The sequence below is a fragment of the Hyla sarda genome, chromosome 1 (assembly GCF_029499605.1).
Source record: "Hyla sarda isolate aHylSar1 chromosome 1, aHylSar1.hap1, whole genome shotgun sequence".
Taxonomy (NCBI): domain Eukaryota; kingdom Metazoa; phylum Chordata; class Amphibia; order Anura; family Hylidae; genus Hyla; species Hyla sarda.
The window spans coordinates 587,163,229-587,189,338 of record NC_079189.1 but is presented as its reverse complement, the minus strand read 5'-3'; the positions used below and the strand labels follow the sequence as shown (position 1 = coordinate 587,189,338).

Sequence of the window (26,110 nt, the reverse complement as noted above, 5' to 3'; positions counted from 1 at the left end):
CCAATAATTTTGTCCAGCCCATTTTTGGAGTTTGGTGTGACATTATAACCAATTACCTTTTTTTCTCCCTTTTTTGGTTTAGTTCCAATACACACAAATGGAATAAATGTGTATAGCAAAACATGTGATACTACAATCCTTTTCTGTGAGAAATGCTTCATTTTCTTGAAAAATTTTAGGGGTGCTAACATTTACGGCCATGACTGTATACTGGGATGTGTATATATATATATATATATATATATATATAGATGCAAATCATAAAATGTTGCAGTATCTTGTAATACCTTTTTTATTGGACTAACAGCATTTGGTAGAGACAAGCTTTCAGGATTCCTCCCTTTATCAAGTCCAAGTCTTTGGACTTGATAAAGGGAGGAATCCCGAAAGCTTGTCTCTACAAAATGCTGTTAGTCCAATAAAAAAGGTATTACACGATACTGCAACATTTTATGATTTGCATCTGCATCACTGGACTAATACGGCTACTCAAATTTACTATATATATATATATATATATATATATATAGAAGTTGTAGTATCGGGGTGCAATTCTATCACTTCAAAGATCTCGATGTTTCTGGACAAACTACTGAGACCCTTTGCAGTTGGGGCTAAATCGTACATTAGAGACACCTCTGACTTTCTACAGAAAATTGAATGTCTGGAGATACCCGATAATTGTATCATAGCATCTTTTGATGTAGTGAGCCTCTACACCTCCATCCAGCATGATGGGGGTGTGGAGGCAGTGACTAGGAGTTTGATTGATGCCTGCTTTCCTGGTGAGAAAATTGACTTTGTCATCTCATTGTTAAAATTGGTATTATATAATAATTATTTTTCGTTTGACGGTAAACTGTATTTACAGCGGAAGGGAACCGCTATGGGGAGCAATGTTGCCCCCACATACGCCAATATTTACATGAGGAATTTTGAGGAACAGTTCGTCTATGTATCTCCCCACTCCAGATATTTACTGGAGTGGTGGAGGTACATAGATGATATTTTTATTATCTGGACTGGTAATTTAACAGATTTGTTATCTTTTCAGGGTTATTTAAACAGCAGACTATCGGACATCAGTTTCACCCTGACACATTCATCTCAATCGGTCAGCTTCCTAGACGTTTTGGTGACAGTAGAAAATGGACATTTAACAACTGACTTATTTACCAAGGACACAGACAGGAATACCATACTCAGGTATGATAGTTGCCACCCAAGGGCTATGGTCAACTCCTTGCCTTACAGCCAAATGCTGCGGGCAAGGAGGATTACTGACACCCCTGATAAATTGCACAAAGCGCTTGACCGGATGACCTTTAATTTCAGACAAAGAGGATATCCACATGAACTTTTAGAGAGACAGAGACGGAGAGTGACAATTGGCAGAGACGGACAAGGACCTATAAGGACACAAAGCAGACGGATAGCATTTGTAAGTACATATAATGACCTGTCACCAATGATAGCAAAAGTTTTGCGCAAGCATTGGCATTTACTAAGTGGATATGAGAATGTCCCTGAATTTGTTCTTCCTCCTTTGATGTCATATAGGAGGACAACAAATCTCAGAGACAAACTCGTGGTGGCTGATATTTCAAAAAAGACTGGGGGAACACAAAAATACATCTCGGTGGACAGAAAGGGTTGCTTTCCGTGTAGAGTGTGTGTCAACTGTATATATCTAGTGAAAGGTGAAAAATTCCAACACCCTATTACACACCTTGAGTATCCTATCAGGTACTATCTTAATTGTAATTCCTCATATGTAATTTATGTACTTTGGTGCCCATGTGGTCTTATCTATGTAGGTGAGACCACATGGGACATAAATACTCGGATAAACCAACATCGGTACACTATTCGAAAAAAGAAAATGGATCTCCCGGTACCAAAACATTTTTTGGACTTGGGACATAGTGAAAGTGAACTGAAATTCATGATTGTGGATCATATCCCACCACTAAAGAGAGGGGGGGATAGACAGGCATTATTGAAGCGCCGTGAACTGAAATGGATTTTTGAACTGGATTGTTTGAAACCAAAGGGTCTAAATGTGGATTTTAAAATATCTTCTAGGATTGTGGGGAAATAGGTACCTTAGGATGTAGCCCATGTCCTCGTACATCAGTTTGAGTATACTCAGTATGATCTATAAATATGAATGTGTTAATATTCTGATTAACAATTTTTTTCTTGTTCCTTTTACAGTGTACTGATGTGGAGACTTCCTCGCTCACCGGATAGTACAGTGGAAGATATATATTTATGATGTAATATTGCTCATTAATAAAATTGTTGATACTTACATCATCGAGGTGTTGTCACATTCATGAGGATGAGCCTCAATCTGGGTGGTGCACATCTGTGTCATGGCAACTAGAATGTTTTTTTGTTTTATTTATTATTTATTTATTTTTTCATTTGGTCCATGCACAATTCTGCTCATATGCCTAGGGGTTAATACTTTGAACTTGTAGTGACCGTGAGGGTCATTGGGTTGAGGTAGTATAAACCTGACCTCTCCGGATATCCACTTGATTGATGGTGACCGTTGAGATGCCGGGTATATGTCTGGGCATCCGACACTTCATTGTGCCGGGTACCGAGCCAATATACTTACCTTACCTTCTCATGTTGCTTCTATACCCTGATTATGGCTAACAGCGGAGTAAGGGCAGATTTGCCAGTCTCTAATATGCCCGCCGTGCGCTCATGAACACACGGTATTCATATATGGAACCTTTTCCCTTAAGTTAAATGGCTGCCGCGCATATGCAGGCGATGTGCGCGTGCGCCGGATTAGTATACTACACTGCACGCAGGTGCAGTATGCAGTTGGTTTGTTGCCATGACGATGGATGATGCACTTCCGGCATTGGTGGCCCCGGCCGGATGTGACGTGACGCCGATGAGACGAATTTGTTAGATAGTGCGACAGACATGCGCATTTGTAATGTTTACAAGCCAGGAACACCTAATCATGTACCCGTGAGTGAGCGCTCCCATAGACACTGTATATTTTGTTTTTAATTGTTTTTAACCATCACCTGGGCGTTATGTTTTATATAATAATGTCCAATTAAGTAATGTAGCACTATTGGTTGTGATCATGAATAATATCCATGTAATTTTTGCACGTTTTTCCTATATTTAATATTTATATACACAATGTATGCACGTTGTTATTTTTTATATGAGTAATTTTGTATAATTTTACACTAATTGTATGATTATTGTTATTGATGGCATTTGATGAATGCCCCTATATAAGATGTGTGAGACACTAGATATACTGAGCTTGAAAAAGACCAGGAGAGCTGGTTGAAACGTTGTTCTGGACACTCTGTTTGATGGAATAAACCACTTTTGATTTTTTCACCATTGGATGTGTGCTGTGGATATTCTCTTTTTATATATATATATATAGATATATATAGATATTATCGGCCGATAATCGCAATTTTGGACATTATCGGTATTGGCAATTATCTTGCCAATATGCCGATAATGCCCCGCCCCGCCCCCATTGCCTCCTCCCCATCCCTTGTGTTATAATTACCTGTTACCGGGGTCCGCAATCCTTCTGGCTCCTGCACTGTTGCTGTGCGCTGCATAATTACGAGTCACGTCGCCAACGCCAAGAGCCAGAAGGATCGCGGACCCCCGGGAACAGGTAATTATAACACCGGGGATGGGGGGAGGCGATGGGGCAGCAGCGGCGGTATGTGGGCAGAGGATGTGGGGGGAGGCGATGGGGCATCGGTGGTATGTGGGCAGAGGATGGGGAGGAGGCCATGGGGCAACGGCGGCGGTGGTATGTGGGCAGAGGATGGGGGGGAAGCGATGAGGCAACTGTGGTGGTTAGACTCAGGACAGGCAGGGGGAGAGAAGCGGGCGGTGGTGGCGGTCTCTGGCACCGCAAAAGCCGCTGTAGTTCATTGATTTAAAGCGCCCGCTTTAAATAATTGATCTGCAACGGCTTCTGCCCCGCTGGGGGGGGGGGGGGGTTAAAATTGCCGATAACTTATCGGCTATCGGCCTGAAAGGTGACAGATTATCGGTATCGGCCCTAAAATACCGATATCGGCCGATCCCTAATATATATATATATATATATATATATATATATATATATATACATAAACACTGCTTCTTTTTTGCATGGAGCTGGGCTGCAATACTAGACACAAACTGTGGTCAGGAGTGGTGCTGTTTTTGCAACATTTCTCAAATACTGGACAACCCCTTTAATCCTCCAATCATCACCGCACTATATCTGTAGACACACATATACAACATGCAGTGCATTAAACCCGACAGCCATAGACTCTATATCGCGAGGAAGCATTTTGCAATTAATACCAGACTTCCATAATAGCGGCGCTACATTCTTGTGGTCAATGTACACAATGTCGACATTTAACTGTGATGCCCCGTTTACCATAAACCATTGGATTTATAACATGTAATAGCACGGTCCATAAGTTTCATGTTTCCCTCATTTATTTCCATATGTTTAAAACCTTTGTCTACTGGAAAAGAAAGTGCTGGGTTTTCTGGGAAAGCCTATCCTTAGAATAGGTGACATCAGCGTATATTGGGGGACAATGCACTGGAGCACCATGGCCCCTTTCTGTAATACCTGATGTAGCGCCATCTATATGCATGTGGCTATATCAGGTACTGCAGCTTAGCCCCACGGGGCCTTTGGCTGTCCAGGCATGCTCGGGGTTGTAGTTTTGCAACATCTGGAGGCACACTGGTTGGGAAAGACTGGTCCATATTGTCCATGAATACTGTCCTTATTGTCATTATGTACACACAGGTTCCTGGATCTTGATCATCGCTGGTATGGAGTCGGCCTCTGCAGAGAACGCTAGTTCTTTTGCTGACCGGACGTTTAGACACTTACTTGCTACATATCAGAACCACCAGCTAAATCCTGATGAGGATGGGAGTAAGAAGGTTCACTGGAGCTCATTACAAACATCCCAAAATATAGAGAAAAATATATTTTTTCTACATCGTTTCCACAATCTTCATCTTTCTGGTGGGTTCACTGTGTACGTACATTACATTACTTATCCTGCACTGATCCTGAGTAATATCCTGTATTATACTCCAGAGCTGTACTCACTATTCTGCTGGTGGAGTCACTGTGTACGTACATTACATTACTTATCCTGCACTGATCCTCAGTAATATCCTGTATTATACTCCAGAGCTGTACTCACTATTCTGCTGGTGGAGTCACTGTGTACGTACATTACATTACTTATCCTGCACTGATCCTCAGTAATATCCTGTATTATACTCCAGAGCTGTACTCACTATTCTGCTGGTGAGGTCACTGTGTACATACATTACATTACTTATCCTGTACTGATCCTGAGTTATATCCTGTATTATACTCCAGAGCTGTACTCACTATTCTGCTGGTGGGGTCACTGTGTACATACATTACATTACTTATCCTGTACTGATCCTGTGTTATATCCTGTATTATACTCCAGAGCTGTACTCACTATTCTGCTGGTGAGGTCACTGTGTACATACATTACATTACTTATCCTGCACTGATCCTGAGTAATATCCTGTATTATACTCCAGAGCTGTACTCACTATTCTGCTGGTGGAGTCACTGTGTACGTACATTACATTACTTATCCTGCACTGATCCTCAGTAATATCCTGTATTATACTCCAGAGCTGTACTCACTATTCTGCTGGTGGAGTCACTGTGTACGTACATTACATTACTTATCCTGCACTGATCCTCAGTAATATCCTGTATTATACTCCAGAGCTGTACTCACTATTCTGCTGGTGAGGTCACTGTGTACATACATTACATTACTTATCCTGTACTGATCCTGAGTTATATCCTGTATTATACTCCAGAGCTGTACTCAGTATTCTGCTGGTGAGGTCACTGTGTACATACATTACATTACTTATCCTGTACTGATCCTGAGTTATATCCTGTATTATACTCCAGAGCTGTACTCACTATTCTGCTGGTGGGGTCACTGTGTACATACATTACATTACTTATCCTGTACTGATCCTGTGTTATATCCTGTATTATACTCCAGAGCTGTACTCACTATTCTGCTGGTGAGGTCACTGTGTACATACATTACATTACTTATCCTGTACTGATCCTGAGTTATATCCCGTATTATACTCCAGAACTGTACTCACTACTCTGCTGGTGGAGTCACTGTGTACATACATTACATTACTTATCCTGTACTGATCCTGAGTTATATCCTGTATTATACTCCAGAGCTGTACTCACTATTCTGCTGGTGAGGTCACTGTGTACATACATTACATTACTTATCCTGTACTGATCCTGAGTTATATCCTGTATTATACTCCAGAGCTGTACTCACTAATCTGCTGGTGAGGTCACTGTGTACATACATTACATTACTTATCCTGTACTGATCCTGAGTTATATCCTGTATTATACTCCAGAGCTGTACTCACTATTCTGCTGGTGAGGTCACTGTGTACATACATTACATTACTTATCCTGTACTGATCCTGAGTTATATCCTGTATTATACACCAGAGCTGTACTCACTATTCTGCTGGTGGGGTCACTGTGTACATACATTACATTACTTATCCTGTACTGATCCTGAGTTATATCCTGTATTATACTCCAGAGCTGTACTCACTATTCTGCTGGTGGGGTCACTGTGTACATACATTACCTTACTTATCCTGTACTCATCCTGAGTTATATCCTGTATTATACTCCAGAGCTGTACTCACTATTCTGCTGGTGGGGTCACTGTATATATACATTACATTATTTATCCTGTACTGATCCTTAGTTATATCCTGTATTATACTCCAGAGCTGTACTTACTATTCTGCTGGTGAGGTCACCGTGTACATACATTACATTACTTATCCTGTACTGATCCTTAGTTATATCCTGTATTATACTCCAGAGCTGTACTCACTATTCTGCTGGTTTGTTCTTACTCAACCAAGAATAAATCCCCCAGACATACTTTGTTCAGACAATTAACAAGCAGGAGGGAATGTGAGATTTCAGCTCTGAAGCTTCATAACTGTGGATGTCTCACAATCAGTACATGTACACCATCCACTGATTTATTCACAAAATACAGTACATAGGAAGGAAACCAGTGGGGGGTAACTTACGCCGTTTTGCCCTCACTGTCCAGCTTGGTGGCCACCACTCCTTTCTTCCCCAGAAGAGCTTGAACTTTGTCCAGTTCTCCATGGTCCACAGCTTGAAACAGTCGCTCATCATTCTTGTTCCACTCATTAGTCTGCAATAGAAGATAGATATATTAAGGGTTAACACAACCCATATAATGCACATACTATATAGAAGTCTGAAAATACCTGATATCTCATACATATCCCTAACATAAAGGGGAGATCCGCTGTGATGAAGTCCATTGCAGAAGTCACAGGTCAGTGCACCGACCCTACACTCCTCGCTCTACATCAGCATACATTACTCAACATACATAATGCAAGGAAGGAAGCGCAGAATACATAAGGGACGGTCCTATAAGAACCAGTGTAGTACAGGAGTACAGATACGATGGGCCTGATATGTGCTGACATAGCCAACCACTACCCTTGGACAGAGCCAACCTCTCCATTAGTTCCAAGGTTGCTCCAGTATTAACGGCCACGTAAATAGGACAAGGTTTAGTCCTGGTAAATCTGTCCGGTTACATAGTGATATAGCAGAAAGGAAAAAAAATCCTTGCATAACTAGGAGTCTGTAGTAGGTATGGACTTCCAGAAGATGGTGGGTTACCGCGGCGCTGACCAGGGATAGGCACGTCAGGTGAGTAGAAAAGAGGATTTTATTTAAAACAATGCAACGTGTTTCACCGCGCTTGCGCGGTGAAACGCGTTGCATTGTTTTAAATAAAATCCTCTTTTCTACTCACCTGACGTACCTATCCCTGGTCAGCGCCGCGGTAACCCATTGTCTTCTGGAAGTCCACACCTACTACAGACTCGTTTAGTTGGGAGGCTGCAGAACGGGCCCTATTACTCACTCACGCTGACCATTGTTGTGTGTGAGCTCACACAACCGTCTGTGGTAAGGGTTTCTTTTATTCATTTGGTACTCTCACCTGTGCGGTTTTACGCTATGGAGCGCTTTTTTTTCTGGAATTTTCCAATATATGTATTGTAGACACTCACTGGGCACTTGATTAGGTACACCTTGCTGGTACCGGGTTGGCCCCTCTTTTGCCATCATACTTGGTGGCATACTTTCTAGGGGCCTGATGAAGCGGGCAAGGCGCGATATGGACTGTCGCCCGCTGTTTGAATCTACTGTACCATCTGGCATGACTCTGGTGTGTCTACACTCTCTGGATTAATAAAGAACGTTTTTGCTGCATCATAAGAGGTGAGTGCTCCGTTATTACCTTCCTTCAAGAGAATGTGATTTATCGTCTGGATCTTTTTGCATACGTGTATCACCACCTATACCAGCAACAGCACTTTAACCACAGTTTGGACTGACATAGTCTGACGCATATTATTCCACTACTCATCTGCTTCATATCGGTTATACTAGTAGCTAGAGACGTTCTAGGAGTACACAGTGACAGTGCCGGACGTTTCTCTCTTCCGGACATTCCTCAGAGATTTTGCTCCATATGGACATGATGACATCACACAGTTCCTCCATATAGACATGATGACATCACACAGTTCCTCCATATGGACATGATGATATCACACAGTTCTCCATATGGACATGATGACATCACACAGTTCCTCCATATGGACATGATGACGTCACACAGTTGCTCCATATAGACATGATGACATCACACATTTCCTCCATGTAGACATGATGACATCACACAGTTCCTCCATATAGACATGATGACATCACACAGTTCTCCATATAGACATGATTACATCACTCAGTTCCTCCATATAGACATGATGACATCACACAGTTCCTCCATATGGACATGATGACATCACACAGTTCCTCCATATGGACATGACGACATCACACAGTTCCTCCATATGGACATGATGACATCACACAGTTCCTCCATATGGACATGATGACATCACACAGTTCCTCCATATGGACATGATGACATCACACAGTTCCTCCATATAGACATGATGACATCACACAGTTCCTCCATATGGACATGACGACATCACACAGTTCCTCCATATGGACATGATGACATCACTCAGTTCTCTATATGGACATGATGACATCACACAGTTCCTCCATATGGACATGATGACATCACATAATTCTCCATATGGACATGATGACATCACACAGTTCCTCCATATGGACATGATGACATCACACAGTTCCTCCATATGGAGATGATGACATCACACAGTTCTCTATATGGACATGATATCACACAGTTCCTCCATATGGACATGATGACATCACACAGTTCCTCCATATGGACATGATGACATCACACAGTTCCTCCATTTGGACATGATGACATCACACAGTTCCTCCATATGGACATGATGACATCACACAGTTCCTCCATATGGACATGATGACATCACACAGTTCCTCCATATGGACATGATGACATCACGCAGTTGCTGCAGATTTGTCGGCTGCACATCCATGATAATAATCTCCCACCGCATCCCAGCGGTGATCTATAGGGTGAGATCTGGTGACTGTGGAGGCCATTGGAGTCCAGTGACCTCATTGTCCTGTATGAGATGATGTCATGTTACCTGGGGAATTATCCTGCTGGAAGTATCATCAGAAGATGGGTCCACTGTGGTCATAAAGGGATGGACATGGTCAGTAACAATACTCAGGTAGGCTGTCGTGAACATACCAGGCTCAATTGGAACTAAGGGGCCCAAAGTGTGCCAAGAAAATGTCCCCCACACCATTACAGCCCCACCAGCTTGAATGTACAAGGCCGGATGGGTCCGAGCTTTCATGTTATTTACGCCAAAATCTGATTGTGCCATCTTCAGACCAGACAATGTTCTTCAAGTCTTCAAATCTCCAGTTTTGGTGCCTGTGCGAATTGTTGCCTCAGTTTAATGTTCTTAGCTGATAGGAGTGGTACCTGGTGTTGATTTCTGCTGCTGTAGCCCATCTGCTTCAAGGTTGGACGTGTTGTTTGTTCAGAGATAATATTCTGCATACCTTGGTTGTAACAAGTTAAATTACTTTTGCCTGTCATCTCGAACTAGTCTGCCCATTCTCCTCTGACATCAACAAGACATTTTCGTCCACACAACTGCCACTCACTGGACATTTTCTCTTTTTTGGACCATTCTCTGTAAACCCTTGAGATGGTTGTGCATGAAATACTCAGACCAAAGTGATGGCGCCAAAGTCCTTAAAGGGGTACTTCGCCCCTAGACATTTTATCCCCTATCCAAAGGATAGGGGATAAGATGTCTGATTGCGGGGACTCCGCGATCTCCTTGCTGCACCTGGCATTTGTTTAAAGCGTCGGTGCAGCGCAGAAGGCTTGTGACGTCACAATCACGCCTTGCTCGTGATGTCACAGCCACGCCCTCTCAATGCAAGTCTATGGGAGGGCCGTCACGCCCTCTCCCATAAACTTGCATTGATGGTGCATGGCCGTAACGTCACGAGCCTCTGCCCCGCATTGCCAGTCATCCGGAGTTCACTCCGTGCACCGGATGTCTAGGGTGCCACAGCCGAGATCACGGTGGTCCCCAGCGGTGGTCCTTTGGATAGGTGATAAGATGTCTAGGGGTGGAGTACCCCATTAAATTCCCATTTGCTTACCATTCTGAACTACGGCAAATTGTCTTGACCATGCCTCCATTCCTAAATGCATTGAGTTGCTGCCATGTGGTTGGCGGTTGAATAGGTGTACCTAAAGTGGCAAATGAGTGTACGTGCTTACATTTGTGCCCTAATGCATGTAAATAAGGGTGGAGCACTTTTCCCCCCAATAGGTGACATTGGAGAGCAAGTTCTCTTCCTTCTGAAGTAAGGCCACTTTGCATATTTCCTTCCCCAACATGGCCTATAAGACTCCAAACAGCACTTTGGTGCTCTCCTCACTGAGAAACTTAACCTTCTCAGTCAAATGTATGTATGTACATTCCCTGCCAATGTTATCACAGCCATGGGAACGTTCTTTCCAGGCCCAGCTATATGGGGCCCCTTGTTTCTCCGTTCACCCCTGGGTGACACATCGCAGACTCCTCACTGTAATGGTCTCCTCCAGCTCATGATAGATGTGTTGGCCCCTATGCAGCAGTCACTTCACAGCTGACATACTGTCCTAATGTTCTCATGGACTGCAGTAACAAATGGATAACACAGGAGGGAAGTTTCCATGGAAAGAGAGGCTGTAACAGCAGAATGTGGAGCGCGGCCCTTACATAACATATATGGTTTGGAAAATACAGAACATGAACATTGAACTTATGTAACAATAAGCCAAACACCCCTTTACAGGGAATGTTTCATGTATATGGAAAATAATGATCATTTGTGTTGTCTGTTTTATGTGTTAGTAGTAATTATTATCATTTATTTTTTTACTTTTCAGATAGGCAGCCATATTGGAGACACATTTCAGCCATTATTATCTATTACCATAGTCTGGGCTTTATGGTGGCTGAAATGAGTGTGGGGTCAATTGACAGAAAAATATCATAAGACTCCCAAAAAGTGATGGAGTCCAACCCCCTACCCCAGAGACCAGGGAGTGACAGGGGAGCTGCATACAGAGCCTTATCTGTGTGTACAGTGTTCCCATCCTGCTTTATCTCAGCCTTCAGCAGAGATCATTACCTTTCCTCCCCCCTAATGATGAGATGACTCTGCTCATTCTGTCCTAGTCGACACAGCAAAGGTGACAAGTGAGTGTCAGTCTATTCTGTGCTTCAGTGTACTATATTTACAATTTATCCTATATATTTACATTTTTTTAAAAAATGTTTATAAAATCATCCCTAATATCTAATTTAAAGGGGTATGTATTCCAGGAAAAAACTTTTTTTTATATCAACTGCTCCAGAAAGTTAAACAGATTTGTAAATTACTTATATAAAAAAAACCTTAATCCTTCCAATAATTATCAGCTGCTGAAGTTGAGTTGTTCTTTTCCGTCTGACAACAGTGCTCTCTGCTGACATCTCTGCTTGTCTCAGGAACTGCACAGAGTAGAAGAGGCTGTCTATGGGGATTTGCTTCTACCCTGGACAATTCCCGAGACAGGTGTCATCAGAGAGCACGTAGACAGAAAAGAACAGTACTGAAAGGATTAAGATTTTTTTTAATAGAAGTCATTTACAAATCTGTTTAACTTTCTGGAGCCAGTTGATATATAAAATGTATTTATTGACATCAAAAACGTATACATACAGGACAGATGTAGACGTTCTTCAGATGCCAATCTGAAGAAGGGGGATTGAACCCCTGAAACAAGTCATTGTCCTGTATGTATATACGTTTTTAGGTGTCAATAAATATATTAATGCTTTACCAATACCTATGGGTTTTGCATACTATCTGGAATTTAAGCGGATCCAGCGCCACCAGTGCACCATTTTTCCTTTCTGCACTATACTGTCTGGAAAAGGGGAAGCTTCAGCGCCTCTTTTTGTCCCAGTGGTCATGTGATTGCTTAAAATTGACAAGTAACATATCGAAAATAGCGGTAGAAGATTAAGTACACAAAATAATGTCTATTTAAGGGTCATTTATTATGATATTCAGAAAAAAATGCTAGCCTGTGAAATAATATTATGCACTTTTTCTTATTAGATTCAAAAAGTTGTCAAATAAAAAAAATCTGTAAAAAAGTTACAGCCGTTTCTATACCGATTCTATCCAATTCTATAATATATAATTTTCTGAGGATACGTTCCCTTTAAGGGATGCGACTTAATCAGGGTGGAAACTTTTTATAAAAGAAATAACAAAAACCAGTAGCTCAAAGATGAAATGTCTGGGAAGCCAGAACAGCTTTAAACCAGCTGTGTATAAAATGGAGGCTTGTACATCTCTATTAACCAGAGGACTCCACTTGTGTGGTTTCTGCCAATAAAAATCTAGCCATTTTTTGGGTTTGGGAAACTTGTATGCAAATGAATTCCAGGTTTATTCCTTCAGAAAGTTTATTTGAGGTAAGTGATTATCGAGTGAAGCGTTTCCAAGGGTCCAGGGCCGGACCCAAATTTAGGATGGAAGCAATTATTCATTTACGCTGATGTTTTCCGTACATACCTGTGGCGGGGACTATTTTAGGGCCCTAGACCATATTTAGCAATAACATGCCAGTCATGGTCATTAACAATGTCCTAGGAGTCAATGTGAGTCAATAAACCCGGAAAGGAGTCCAGACAACTGGGCCCCTACTAGGGTAATTTATTCATAGGCATAATACCACATAGTCATCTCAATCCCTGGCAGGAAGCGTTAAAGGGGTTGTATGGGATTAGAAAAACTCCTCTCTTCTGCAGATCAGTTCCAATGAAGTGAATGGAGCTGATTTGTAAAACCATACAATACCTAGGGACAGGTGTGGGGCTGTTTTTTTTTGGAAGAAAGCAGATATGTCAGTCTTCTCCAGGACAACCCCTTTAATGGATGGGAGGTGAGGGTCAAATAATCAATCGGCCCTCCTCTCTTTAATGGGCGTGTGGTTCCCTGAACAGACAGGGAAGTCCTTTCTGATTTTAACTCTGTGGCACCTGCGTATGTTCTGGGGCCCTACAACACAGAGTCCATATAAGTAGAAATAGGAATCAACTGAAGAGCCCCTTTGATTCATCTGAATGACCGAGTGTGTCCTTGGAGGACCATGAAAGGATAATTTTCTGTGTTGGTACCAGTTTTTGTCTTGCTTTTTCCCTTGTTTAAAGGGGTACTCCAGTGGAAAACATAATTTTTTATAAAACTGGTGCCAGAAAGTTGAACAGATTTTTAAATGACTTCTATTAAAAATCTTTACCCTTCCAGTACCTTTTAGCAGCTGTATGCTACAGGGGAAATTCTTTTCTTTTTGAATTTCTTTTTTGTCTTGTCCACAGTGCTCTCTGCTGACACCTTATGCCCCTAACAGGAACTGTCCAGAGAAGGAGAAAATCCCCATAGCAAACCTATGCTGCTCTGGACAGTTCCTGACATGGACAGAGGTGTCAGCAGAGAGCACTGTGGACCTCTGTAGCATACAGCTGCTAAAAAGTACTGGAAGGGTAAAGATTTTTTTTAATAGAAGTCATTTACAAATCTGTTTAACTTTCTGGCACTAGTTGATTTAGAAAAAATATGTTTTCCACCGGAGTACCCCTTTAAGTCATTGGGGTCCATTGTGTGACAAGTAGCAAAGCCTTGTGGCTTCCACTATGTACAGAAACCCCCACACTTATGAACAAAGCAGTAAGCTGGCCATACACCTAAATGTAAGATCGACCAACTACCCAATGTGTATGGGGCCCTCCCAACTCTCATCTGATGTTGAACTTCCTCCCCCATAATGATAATGAGATGACTCTGCTAATTCTGTCCTAGTCTACACAGCAAAGGTGATTTTAACAGTCCAGATCCCTTCGTTTTAGCCTTCTCCCACTCCCCATTCGGAATATAAGATGAGTGTGCATGTGTATCGTGGAATCTAAAATGGTCAGCTTTAGGCTGTGTCCTAAAGATAAAGGACTGCCATAAACAGCACGTTATAGCTTGTTGATGGAATCTGAACAAGCTCTATGTGCAGTGCTAAATAATGCTTGACGTGTAGTTACTTGATATATCAGGGAAAGTTTCCAAAAAGTGGAGGCATTACTTAAAGGGGTACTTCGGTGGAAAACTTTTTTTTTTACCGTTAAAAACTACAGATCGGGGCGCAAAAAATGAGCCCAGTATAAGGAGAAATAAAGTTATAGGGGTCAGAATAGGACAAAATTTCTTGCGCATATATATATCCTGTGATGTCATGCATGTATAATTAATTATGCAAATTAGCATGGCTGGTATTTTTTTGCAAGAAAGGTGGCGACCATACTTACAGCAGATGATCTGTGGGATACTGGGGCAACTTTGTCCATGAATTTCTGAAAAAAAATCCCCAAGTTCAGATGGTGTCCTGAGTGACCTCTGCGGGCGGTGAGCAGTCACCTTTCATGGTGAGGCCGGTGGGAATCTTGTCTAGTCCTTGCATAGCTGACATTCCTCAATGGTTTTATCTCAATGGTAAACAAGGCTCTAATAATAATTAATACCTAACACACGGAAACACTGGAGTGGCGGAGGAGCCACATTCTCTGGCAGAGGTTACCTGCGCTGCAAGGGGTCTGCTAAGATCCCGAAAAATTCCTGGTGACAGCTGCATGAAGCCTGGCAGCTAGGTCAAATATTTCTGCCATTAATGTATAACTAGACGAGATGCAAAGTTATTACCCCTGGCGGGCTGGAATTACACTACAAATTGGAACATATTGTACCTCGTCTGGCATCGGGAAAACATTGGATAAAGTAAAAGTTATACAAATTTCCCACATACTCTTTGTACCAAGTTCACATGATTTTCAAGATCTTCTGATTAACCGAAGGTACCTTTAATTGTTTTTGTAGAAATCTAAACTTTATTACCCACAGAAGATTTCAGACCATCAGACTTTTTTTTTACTAGCCCATTTTTTTGGGATGCCTGGGTATTTCTCCAGGTTCTTTTGAACCTCAGCTTAGTCTGTGCACAGATGATTGATGATCAACTTCAGGATTAACTGGTGGTAGATACCGAGGGACAAGGAGAAGGAAACTAATAATTACAAAAGAAAGTACGGTAGATACATTAGTGGAACTATTATCATGATTGTCTATGGCAAAGTCTGCCAAGGTCAAGGTAAGACACCCAATCAGACTGATGGTCAGATGTGGAACACTGATTCACATGAGAGACTGATTCAGACTAGACACTGATTCACACTAGAGACTGATTTACACTAGAGACTGATTCAGACTAGAGACTGATTCACACTAGAGACAGATTTACACTAGAGACTGATTCAGACTAGAGACTGATTCACACTAGAGACTGATTCCCACTAGAGATTGATTCAGACTAGAGACTGATTCCCACTAGAGACTGATTCCCACTAGAGACTGATTCAGACTAGAGACTGATTCCCACTAGAGACTGATTCAGACTAGAGACTGATTCCCACTAGAGACTGGTTGCCACTAGAAATTGATTCAGACTAGAGACTGATTCCCACTAGAGACTGATTCAGACTAGAGACTGATTCCCACTACAGACTGATTTAGACTGATTCACACAAGAGACTGATTCCCACTACAGACTGATTCAGACTAGAGACTGATTCAGACTAGAGACTGATTAAGACTAGAGACTGATTAAGACTAGAGACTGATTCACACTAGAGACTGATTCCCACTAGAGACTGATTCCCACTAGAGATTGATTCAGACTAGAGACTGATTCCCACTAGAGACTGATTCAGACTAGAGACTGATTCCCACTACAGACTGATTTAGACTGATTCACACAAGAGACTGATTCCCACTAGAGACTGATTCAGACTAGAGACTGATTAAGACTAGAGACTGATTCCCACTAGAGACTGATTCAGACTAGAGACTGATTCACACAAGAGACTGATTCAGACTAGAGACTGATTCCCACTACAGACTGATTTAGACTGATTCACACAAGAGACTGATTCCCACTAGAGACTGATTCAGACTAGAGACTGATTAAGACTAGAGATTGATTCCCACTGGAGACTGATTCAGACTAGAGACTGATTCACACAAGAGACTGATTCAGACTAGAGACTGATTCCCACTAGAGACTGATTCCCACTACAGACTGATTCAGACTAGAGACTGATTCAGACTAGAGACTGATTCAGACTAGAGACTGATTCCCACTAGAGACTGATTCAGACTAGAGACTGATTCCCACTAGAGACTGATTCAGACTAGAGACTGATTCCCACTACAGACTGATTTAGACTAGAGACTGATTCCCACTAGAGACTGATTCCCACTACAGACTGATTCAGACTAGAGACTGATTCCCACTAGAGACTGATTCAGACTAGAGACTGATTCCCACTCGATACTGATTCAGACTAGAGACTGATTCACACTAGAGACTGATTCACACAAGAGACTGATTCCCACTAGAGACTGATTCTCACTAGAGACTGATTCAGACTAGAGACTGATTCCCACTGGAGACTCATTCAGACTAGAGACTGATTCACACTAGAGACTGATTCACACAAGAGACTGATTCCCACTAGAGACTGATTCCCACTAGAGACTGATTCCCACTAGAGACTGATTCAGACTAGAGACTGATTCCCACTAGAGACTGATTCAGACGTTCAGTATGGGCCATTGGTCTCAGGGTGAAACATTGAGGAAAATGACAAGGCCCAACTTTTTACAAAAAGCTCTCTAGAATTTAGACATATTAGACATGTAGATACCATGTAGACGTACAATATTATGAACAAACAGAGATGCCAAGTGCTGGGCAGTTGGCTGAGGGGAATAAAATGACACATTTTACAAAATATGTCGACCACCACCCAGACCACCGTCTTCCCTTGAGACATAGGAAAATCGGTAATAAATTCCCTTGAGATATAATGGCACCAGGGTTTGTGAGAAATGGGCAATGGACACAGTAATATCTGAAAGCTGCCAGGAGGCATCTCATAGTTGATGATGTCATCCCGTAGTTGGGGGGCGTAGTGTTCCTTTAATGAACTGTGATTTTCTGTGTGTCAGGCTGCTAATCACATGACCCAGTTATAGTTATAAAACGCATAGATGCAGCTGGCAGCTGTGCTGGAGCAAAACAGATGGCACTGTAGGACTAGAGATGCTGAGTGTGTATGATATGGGCAAAAAAACTAACTGGAGTACCAAGGAAAGGGGACAGGAGGTCTGATCACGGGGGTCCCACCGCTAGGGACCCCCACAATCTCTCATGCAGACACCCACCTGTGGCAGCTGCACAAAGCGATGTTCGATACGTGTCTGAAGAGTTCACGACGTCACGACTCTGCCCCTTGTGACGTCACGCCCCCTCAATGCAAGTCTATGGGAGGGGGCGTGACGGCCATAGACTTGCATTGAGGGGACAGGGCGTGATGTCACAAGGGGCGGAGTCGTGATGTCATGAAACTCCGCCCGTTGATTCAGACTAGAGATTGATTCAGACTAGAGACTGATTCCCACTAGAGACTGATTCCCACTAGAGACTGATTCAGACTAGAGACTGATTCAGACTAGAGACTGATTCCCACTAGAGACTGATTCAGACTAGAGACTGATTCCCACTAGAGACTGATTCAGACTAGAGACTGATTTCCACTACAGACTGATTTAGACTGATTCACACAAGAGACTGATTCCCGCTAGAGACTGATTCAGACTAGAGACTGATTAAGACTAGAGACTGATTAAGACTAGAGACTGATTCCCACTAGAGACTGATTCAGACTAGAGATTGATTCCCACTGGAGACTGATTCAGACTAGAGACTGATTCACACAAGAGACTGATTCCCACTAGAGACTGATTCAGACTAGAGACTGATTCAGACTAGAGACTGATTCCCACTAGAGACTGATTCAGACTAGAGACTGATTCCCACTAGAGACTGATTCCCACTAGAGACTGATTCAGACTAGAGACTGATTCCCACTAGAGACTGATTCAGACTAGAGACTGATTCCCACTACAGACTGATTCCCACTACAGACTGATTCAGACTAGAGACTGATTCCCACTACAGACTGATTCAGACTAGAGACTGATTCCCACTAGAGACTGATTCCCACTACAGACTGATTCCCACTAGAGACTGATTCAGACTAGAGACTGATTCCCACTGGCTACTGATTCAGACTAGAGACTGATTCACACTAGAGACTGATTCACACAAGAGACTGATTACCACTAGAGACTGATTCCCACTAGAGACTGATTTAGACTAGAGACTGATTCCCACTGGAGACTCATTCAGACTAGAGACTGATTCCCACTAGAGACTGATTCCCACTAGAGACTGATTCCCACTAGAGACTGATTCCCACTAGAGACTGATTCAGACTAGAGACTGATTCCCACTAGAGACTGATTCAGACGTTCAGTATGGGCCATTAGTCTCAGGGTGAAACATTGAGGAAAATGACAAGGCCCAACTTTTTACAAAAAGCTCTCTAGAATTTAGACATATTAGACATGTAGATACCATGTAGACGTACAATATTATCAACAAACAGAGATGCCAAGTGCTGGGCAGTTGGCTGAGGGGAATAAAATGACACATTTTACAAAATATGTCGACCACCACCCAGACCACCGTCTTCCCTTGAGACATAGGAAAATCGGTAATAAATTCCCTTGAGATATAATAGCACCAGGGTTTGTGAGAAATGGGCAATGGACACAGTAATATCTGAAAGCTGCCAGGAGGCATCTCATAGTTGATGATGTCATCCCGTAGTTGGGGGGCGTAGTGTTCCTTTAATGAACTGTGATTTTCTGTGTGTCAGGCTGATAATCACATGACCCAGTTATAGTTATAAAACGCATAGATGCAGCTGGCAGCTGTGCTGGAGCAAAACAGATGGCACTGTAGGACTAGAGATGCTGAGTGTGTATGATATGGGCAAAAAACCAAACTGGAGTACCAAGGAAAGGGGACAGGAGGTCTGATCACGGGGGTCCCACCGCTAGGGACCCCCACAATCTCTCATGCAGACACCCACCTGTGGCAGCTGCACAAAGCGATGTTCGATCCGTGTCTGAAGAGTTCACGACTACGGGCCGGAGTTTTGTGACGTCACGACTCTGCCTCTTCAGACGTCATGCCCCCTCAATGCAAGTCTATGGGAGGGGGAGTGACGGCCATAGACTTGCATTGAGGGGACGGGGCGTGATGTCACAAGGGGCAGAGTCGTGATGTCACGAAACTCCGGCCCCGTAGTCGTGACCCTTCAGACATGGAACCAACATCGCTCTGTGCAGATGCCACAGGTGGGTGTTTGCATGAGAGATTGCGGGGGTCCCCAGCGGTAGGACCCCCGCGATCAGACATCTTATTCCCTATCCTTTGGATAGGGGGTAAGATGTCTAGGGGCGGAGCAATAAATAAAGAGGATTATTTATTGTAAGGCAAGTCTCGATGTCATATGGTATTGAGGTGGTTAATTCCCAGAATGCCTCTGTCTGGGAGTCCATGGGCCTTCCTTGCTGCAAAAGACAACAGCAGTGCCATAAGTGGATAGTAAAGAGGAGCAGTTCTATATTACAATAATGGGATGACGCTATTATACCGGATAAAGCTGTATAAACATGCATAAGGATTTGGCAGTAAAGTTGTCAAATAATCAAGTCAGTAACTGGATTCTTGCTAAATGTCATAAATTGTATGTAGTGTAGTCTCTGTGGAGTCTAATCTGTACTTGAGGCGGCTCTCCTACCCCTCTCCCAGCGGGAAGTCCCAGCCCTAGTCCAAGCCCTTGTTAGCACTTACAATCATGGAGGATATTATCCCACTACTACATTATGTCACTTAACACCAGTAAGACTTTTCTTCATGTAAAAACCTGAACATTGTCGCTCTCCATCACTATATCACTATATTCTTTTTAGACTCGGCTACAGATAAGAGAACACTGCCATACTTCCTCAGCTGTGATAATAATAATAGAGAGCGATGCAGCCGGCATGACTGCCAGGGCTTCTTTCGTCTATCCTCGGCATGCTGTAGTACATATGGCAATGGTTTCACAGCTTATGTCTGGAGCCGTGAATCATCTGTAACAAATGTGCTGTAATGGGTGGGGAAGAAACTGGAGAAGAGTCCCTCTGAGATCCATAACTCACAAGCGGGGAGCTCTCTAGTGATGTCTATGGCCATGAAACCCAGTGAGGCCGGATGATTTACACCAAAGAGCGCAGTTCACACAAAGGGCACATTTCATGTACATGATCTTACCTTGCTTTCTAAAAGGGAACGTGTTATCAGAAAATGTTTAATCAATTTTAAAGGCCTATTGTTTAATAAAATTTTAAAGGTTAAAGAGGTACTCCGCTCCTAGACATCTTATTCCCTATCCAAAGGATACCCCAGCAGCGGGAGCCCCGCAATCTCGGCTGCGGCACCCCAGACATCCGGTGTACAGAGCGAACTTCACTCCGTGCTGGATGAATGGTGATGTGGGGCGGAGGCTTGTGACGTCACGGCCACGCCCCCTCAATGCAAGTCTATGGGAAGGGGCGTGACGGCCGTCACGCCCCTTCCCATAGACTTGCATTGAGGGGGCGTGGCCATGACGTTACGAGCGGGGCGCGGCCATGACGTCACAAGCCTCTGGCGCTGCACCCGACGCTCAAAACGAACATCGGGTGCAGCAGGGATAGGGGATAAGATATCTGGGGGCGAAGTACCCCTTTAAAAATGTTTTTAAGAATTGTTCTAATTTTCCATTTTATGAACTGTCATTCTGAGATCTTGCAGTTTTTATTCTGGCCACTAAGCCTAATAATAAGCTAATCCTTTTTTCTCTATAGATCACTTTTATAGGGGTACTCCACTGGAAAAAATAAAAAATCTTGAATCAACTGGTGCCAGAAAGTTAAACGGATTTGTAAATTACTTCAAAACATTAAAACATTTTTTTTTTAAACATTTAAAGGGTGACCTACAAGATAACAAACACAAATTTTGTAAAGATTAAAAGCTCTGCTCTTGATCCAGACCATACCTGATATTCATTACATCTATGGCCATCTTAGGCCCCTTTAACACTGCTATTCCTCTCTGTCGAGAACGGCCGTTAAAGCCTATTTTTTTTTTGTCACTTTAATGGTCGTTCTCGTGACAGGGAGCAATGGGCAACAACGGGTCCTGGTGACTCCCATTTACTATTATTGGAACCGCCAGGACCCGTTATTTTTTGACGGGAATAGCGGGAGAAAAAGACGGCTCTTGCCGTACATTTTCTCCCACTATTCCCCTGGGCTCCCCCGACGGCCGCCACACTGCCGTGTACTAACGGCAATGTAAAAGTAGCCTTAAAGGGACGTTATACTAATAAAGCGTGTGTTGTTACTGCAGTCTAACTTACAGTAGTATTTTCATAGTATTACTCTTGGGTATTTTAATAGGTCCTAGAACGTGTTGAATGTTACCCTCATAACACACAGCAGTCCTTATGGGATTTGGATAATGGAAGCAGTGGTTTAGCCTTGGCCCCTGCCCTACATCCTGAACATCTCATGAGGATTGGGGTCAGGTCACAACATATTTGGCCTGCCCCGTTTCCTGCAGCTGAAACTCATAGACACTTCAGTTGACATTTCTTGACAGTTTTGCTAAGGATCCTGGAAATGTCCCCAGTTTTGTCTCATTGTCCACATGCTGACCCAAACCACTTACCTGGGCCGATGAAGCCAAATAAGGCAAACAATAAGTGGGTAAGGAAAGCAATTTTTGGAATGTAGGAACCTCAAATCGATACAAGTATGATTTATGGAACAGATGACTCAAGCATATGGCCAAGATCCATTAAGATCCCGATTGTTGTAATGTTGAGATCTGATGTAATGTATCGCAGTCCCGGGAGGCTGAATGGTCTGGAGAGAGTTGACATACACAGACTCGAGTGTAGGCCATCTGGCAGGCAAATAAAGGAGAGGAACGTCATAGCAAACAAACAGCACAGAATTCAAGACATATCGGGGAAGTATCCTCACTTGACTTCATGTTGTCAATAAAACATTGTGTCTGCGAGTCAATGGCGAAAAGGAATTTCTGTAATGGTTGGAAATTAAGGAGAAAAAAAATCTTATGACTTGGAAAATTGTTCCAACATGAATTAAAAGATGTACAAAAAAAGTTATTAGACATTTATGATATGGCTTGTAGCAGCTAAACCGGAAATCGGCACCGCAGTGTAAATCGTGGGAATGGACAGTGCAAAAGTCTGATGTTCTAACTGGCTTTCACATTGGTTCAGACTTTATGGAGACAATAAAGCTTAGATGTTATGTGTTAGATGTTGATACACCGGCCTGACGAAGCGCTTTGGAGCGCAAACGCACCGTTGCCGTTCAGTGTACCCCCGCGTCCTCACCATCTTCTTTCCCTGCATGTACCTGTAAGATCTTCTACAATAAAGGCCTCTGACTGAAGATTACCTGGTGAGTGCTCCACTGTCTTTTCCTTCATAAACCTTAAATGTTGTTACTACTAAAAAATAAAGTATGAAAAAGGGGACATGTCATGTAGAAAATGAGGCTCAATCTGCAGACATCATCGTATAGAACAGGAGGGAAGGAGCAGATCCATATATCAATTTGTTGAAAAATTCCAGTATAACTTGTTATTTATTTACTTACATCTTTGCTTATCCTGAGCGGCCAGTGAGTGCTCCTACTGTGATTGACAGCTATCTCTTAAGCCATGAGTAAGCAAAAATGTTAAGAAATATATATTAAATTAACTTTTCTATAAAACTATATATCAATTTGTTCAGCTCCTCCTGATCTAGAACATGATGCATATCAATCTGATCAGCTCCTCCTGATCTATAACATGATACATATAAATCTTCTCAGCTCCTTCTGCTCTATAACAGGATATATATCAATCTGGTCAGCTCCTTCTGCTCTATAACATGATATATATCAATCTGATCGTCTCCTTCTGCTCTATAACATGATATATATATATCAATCTGCTCAGCTCCTTCTGCTCTATAACATGATACATTACAATCTGCTCAGCTCCTTCTGCTCTATGACATGATACATATCAATCTGGTCAGCTCCTTCTGCTCTATAACAGGATATATATCAATCTGCTCAGCTCCTCCTGCTCTATAACAAGATACATATCAATCTGCTCAGCTCCTTCTGCTCTATAACAGGATATATATCAATCTGCTCAGTTCCTCCTGCTCTATAACATGATACATATCAATCTGCTCAGCTCCTCCTGCTCTATAACATGATATATATCAATCTGCTCAACTCCTTCTGCTCTATAACATGATACATATCAATCTGCTCAGCACCTCCTGCTCTATAACATGATACATTTCATTCTGCTCAGCTCCTTCTGCTCTATAACATTACATATCAATCTGCTCAGCTCCTTCTGCTCTATAACATAATACATATCAATCTGATCAGCTCCTCCTGCTCTATACCATGATATATAACAATCTGCTCAGCTCCTCCTGATCTATAACATGATGCATATCAATCAGATCAGCTCCTCCTGATCTATAACATGATACATATAAATCTTCTCAGCTCCTTCTGCTCTATAACAGGATATATATCAATCTGGTCAGCTCCTTCTGCTCTATAATATGGTATATATATATATATATATATATATATATATATATATCAATCTGATCGTCTCCTTCTGCTCTATAACATGATATATATCAATCTGCTCAGCTCCTTCTGCTCTATAACATGATACATTACAATCTGCTCAGCTCCTTCTGCTCTATGACATGATACATATCAATCTGCTCAGCTCCTTCTGCTCTATAACAGGATATTTATCAATCTGCTCAGCTCCTCCTGCTCTATAACATGATATATATATCCATCTGCTCAGTTCCTCCTGCTCTATCATGATACATATCAATCTGCTCAGCTCCTCCTGCTCTATAACATGATATATATCAATCTGCTCAACTCCTTCTGCTCTATTACATGATACATATCAATCTGCTCAGCTCCTCCTGCTCTATAACATGATACCTTTCATTCTGCTCAGCTCCTTCTGCTCTATAACATTATATATCAATCTGCTCAGCTCCTTCTGCTCTATAACATGATACATATCAATCTGCTCAGCTCCTCCTGCTCTATAACATGATATATAACAATCTGCTCAGCTCCTCCTGCTCTATAACATGATACCTTTCATTCTGCTCAGCTCCTTCTGCTCTATAACATTATATATCAATCTGCTCAGCTCCTTCTGCTCTATAACATGATACATATCAATCTGCTCAGCTCCTCCTGCTCTATAACATGATATATAACAATCTGCTCAGCTCCTCCTGATCTATAACATGATGCATATCAATCTGCTCAGCTCCTCCTGCTCTATAATATGATATTTATCAATCTGATTAGCTCCTTCTGCTCTATAACATGATATATATCAATCTGATCGGCTCCTTCTGCTCTATAACATGATATATATCAATCTGCTCAGCTCCTACTGCTCTATAACATGATACATATCAATCTGCTCAGCTCCTTCTGCTCTATAACAGGATATATATCAATCTGCTCAGCTCCTCCTGCTCTATAACATGATACATTTCAATCTGATCAGCTCCTCCTGCTCTATAACATGATTTATATCAATCTGATCAGCTCCTCCTGCTCTATAACATGACACATAACAATCTGCTCAGCTCCTCCTGATCTATAACATGTGATACATATCAATCTGATCAGCTCCTCCTGATCTATAACATGATACATATAAATCTTCTCAGCTCATCCTGCTCCATAACATGATATATATCAATCTTCTCAGATCCTCCTGCTCTATAACATGATATATATGAATCTGCTCAGCTCCTCCTGCTCAATAACATGATATATATCGATCTGCTCAGCTCCTCCTACTCTATAAATGATGCCTGCAGAGTTATTTTAAAATAAATGATGTGTATTCTGGACTCCAAGCTTGTTCACTGGTGATATGTTCTTGATAAGTGTATAAATAATAGGGAGTTTCCCTTCTTTGTCCTCTGGGATATCCTCTTGTTGTTTCCTCGGTGGAGCTGAACTGTGCTACAGTCAACGCACACATTTCCTGAGCTCTTGGCAGCCTCCTAAACTACTTTTTTCACAGTGATTATGTTGGATTAATAGGGAATTGCATAAATAAATATCCCCTAATACACAGGACAAAGCAATCAATCTCTGAATATTCTTTACTGATGATGAAGGAAAGACTGGCTGATGTATGTTGCATGAAAGCTGCATGGAAGCTGCATGGTACAAAGTCACTTTTGCATGCTGGATCGG

At 42.2% G+C, this 26,110-nt stretch overlaps 1 protein-coding gene across 3 annotated transcripts in view; it reads right to left on the bottom strand.

Annotated features, from left to right (window-relative positions):
* RAI14 (retinoic acid induced 14) overlaps nucleotides 1–26,110 on the bottom strand; it is a 169,414-nt gene that overhangs the window by 61,397 nt on the left and 81,907 nt on the right. For all 3 annotated transcript variants that reach the window (XR_008848726.1, XM_056545644.1, XM_056545657.1), the window contains exon 3: nucleotides 7,195–7,325. Coding sequence is in view for 2 of the 3 variants with exons in the window: in XM_056545644.1 (XP_056401619.1) it covers nucleotides 7,195–7,325 (131 nt within the window). In the remaining variant the exon portion in view is untranslated. The remainder of the gene's footprint in view (nucleotides 1–7,194; nucleotides 7,326–26,110) is intronic.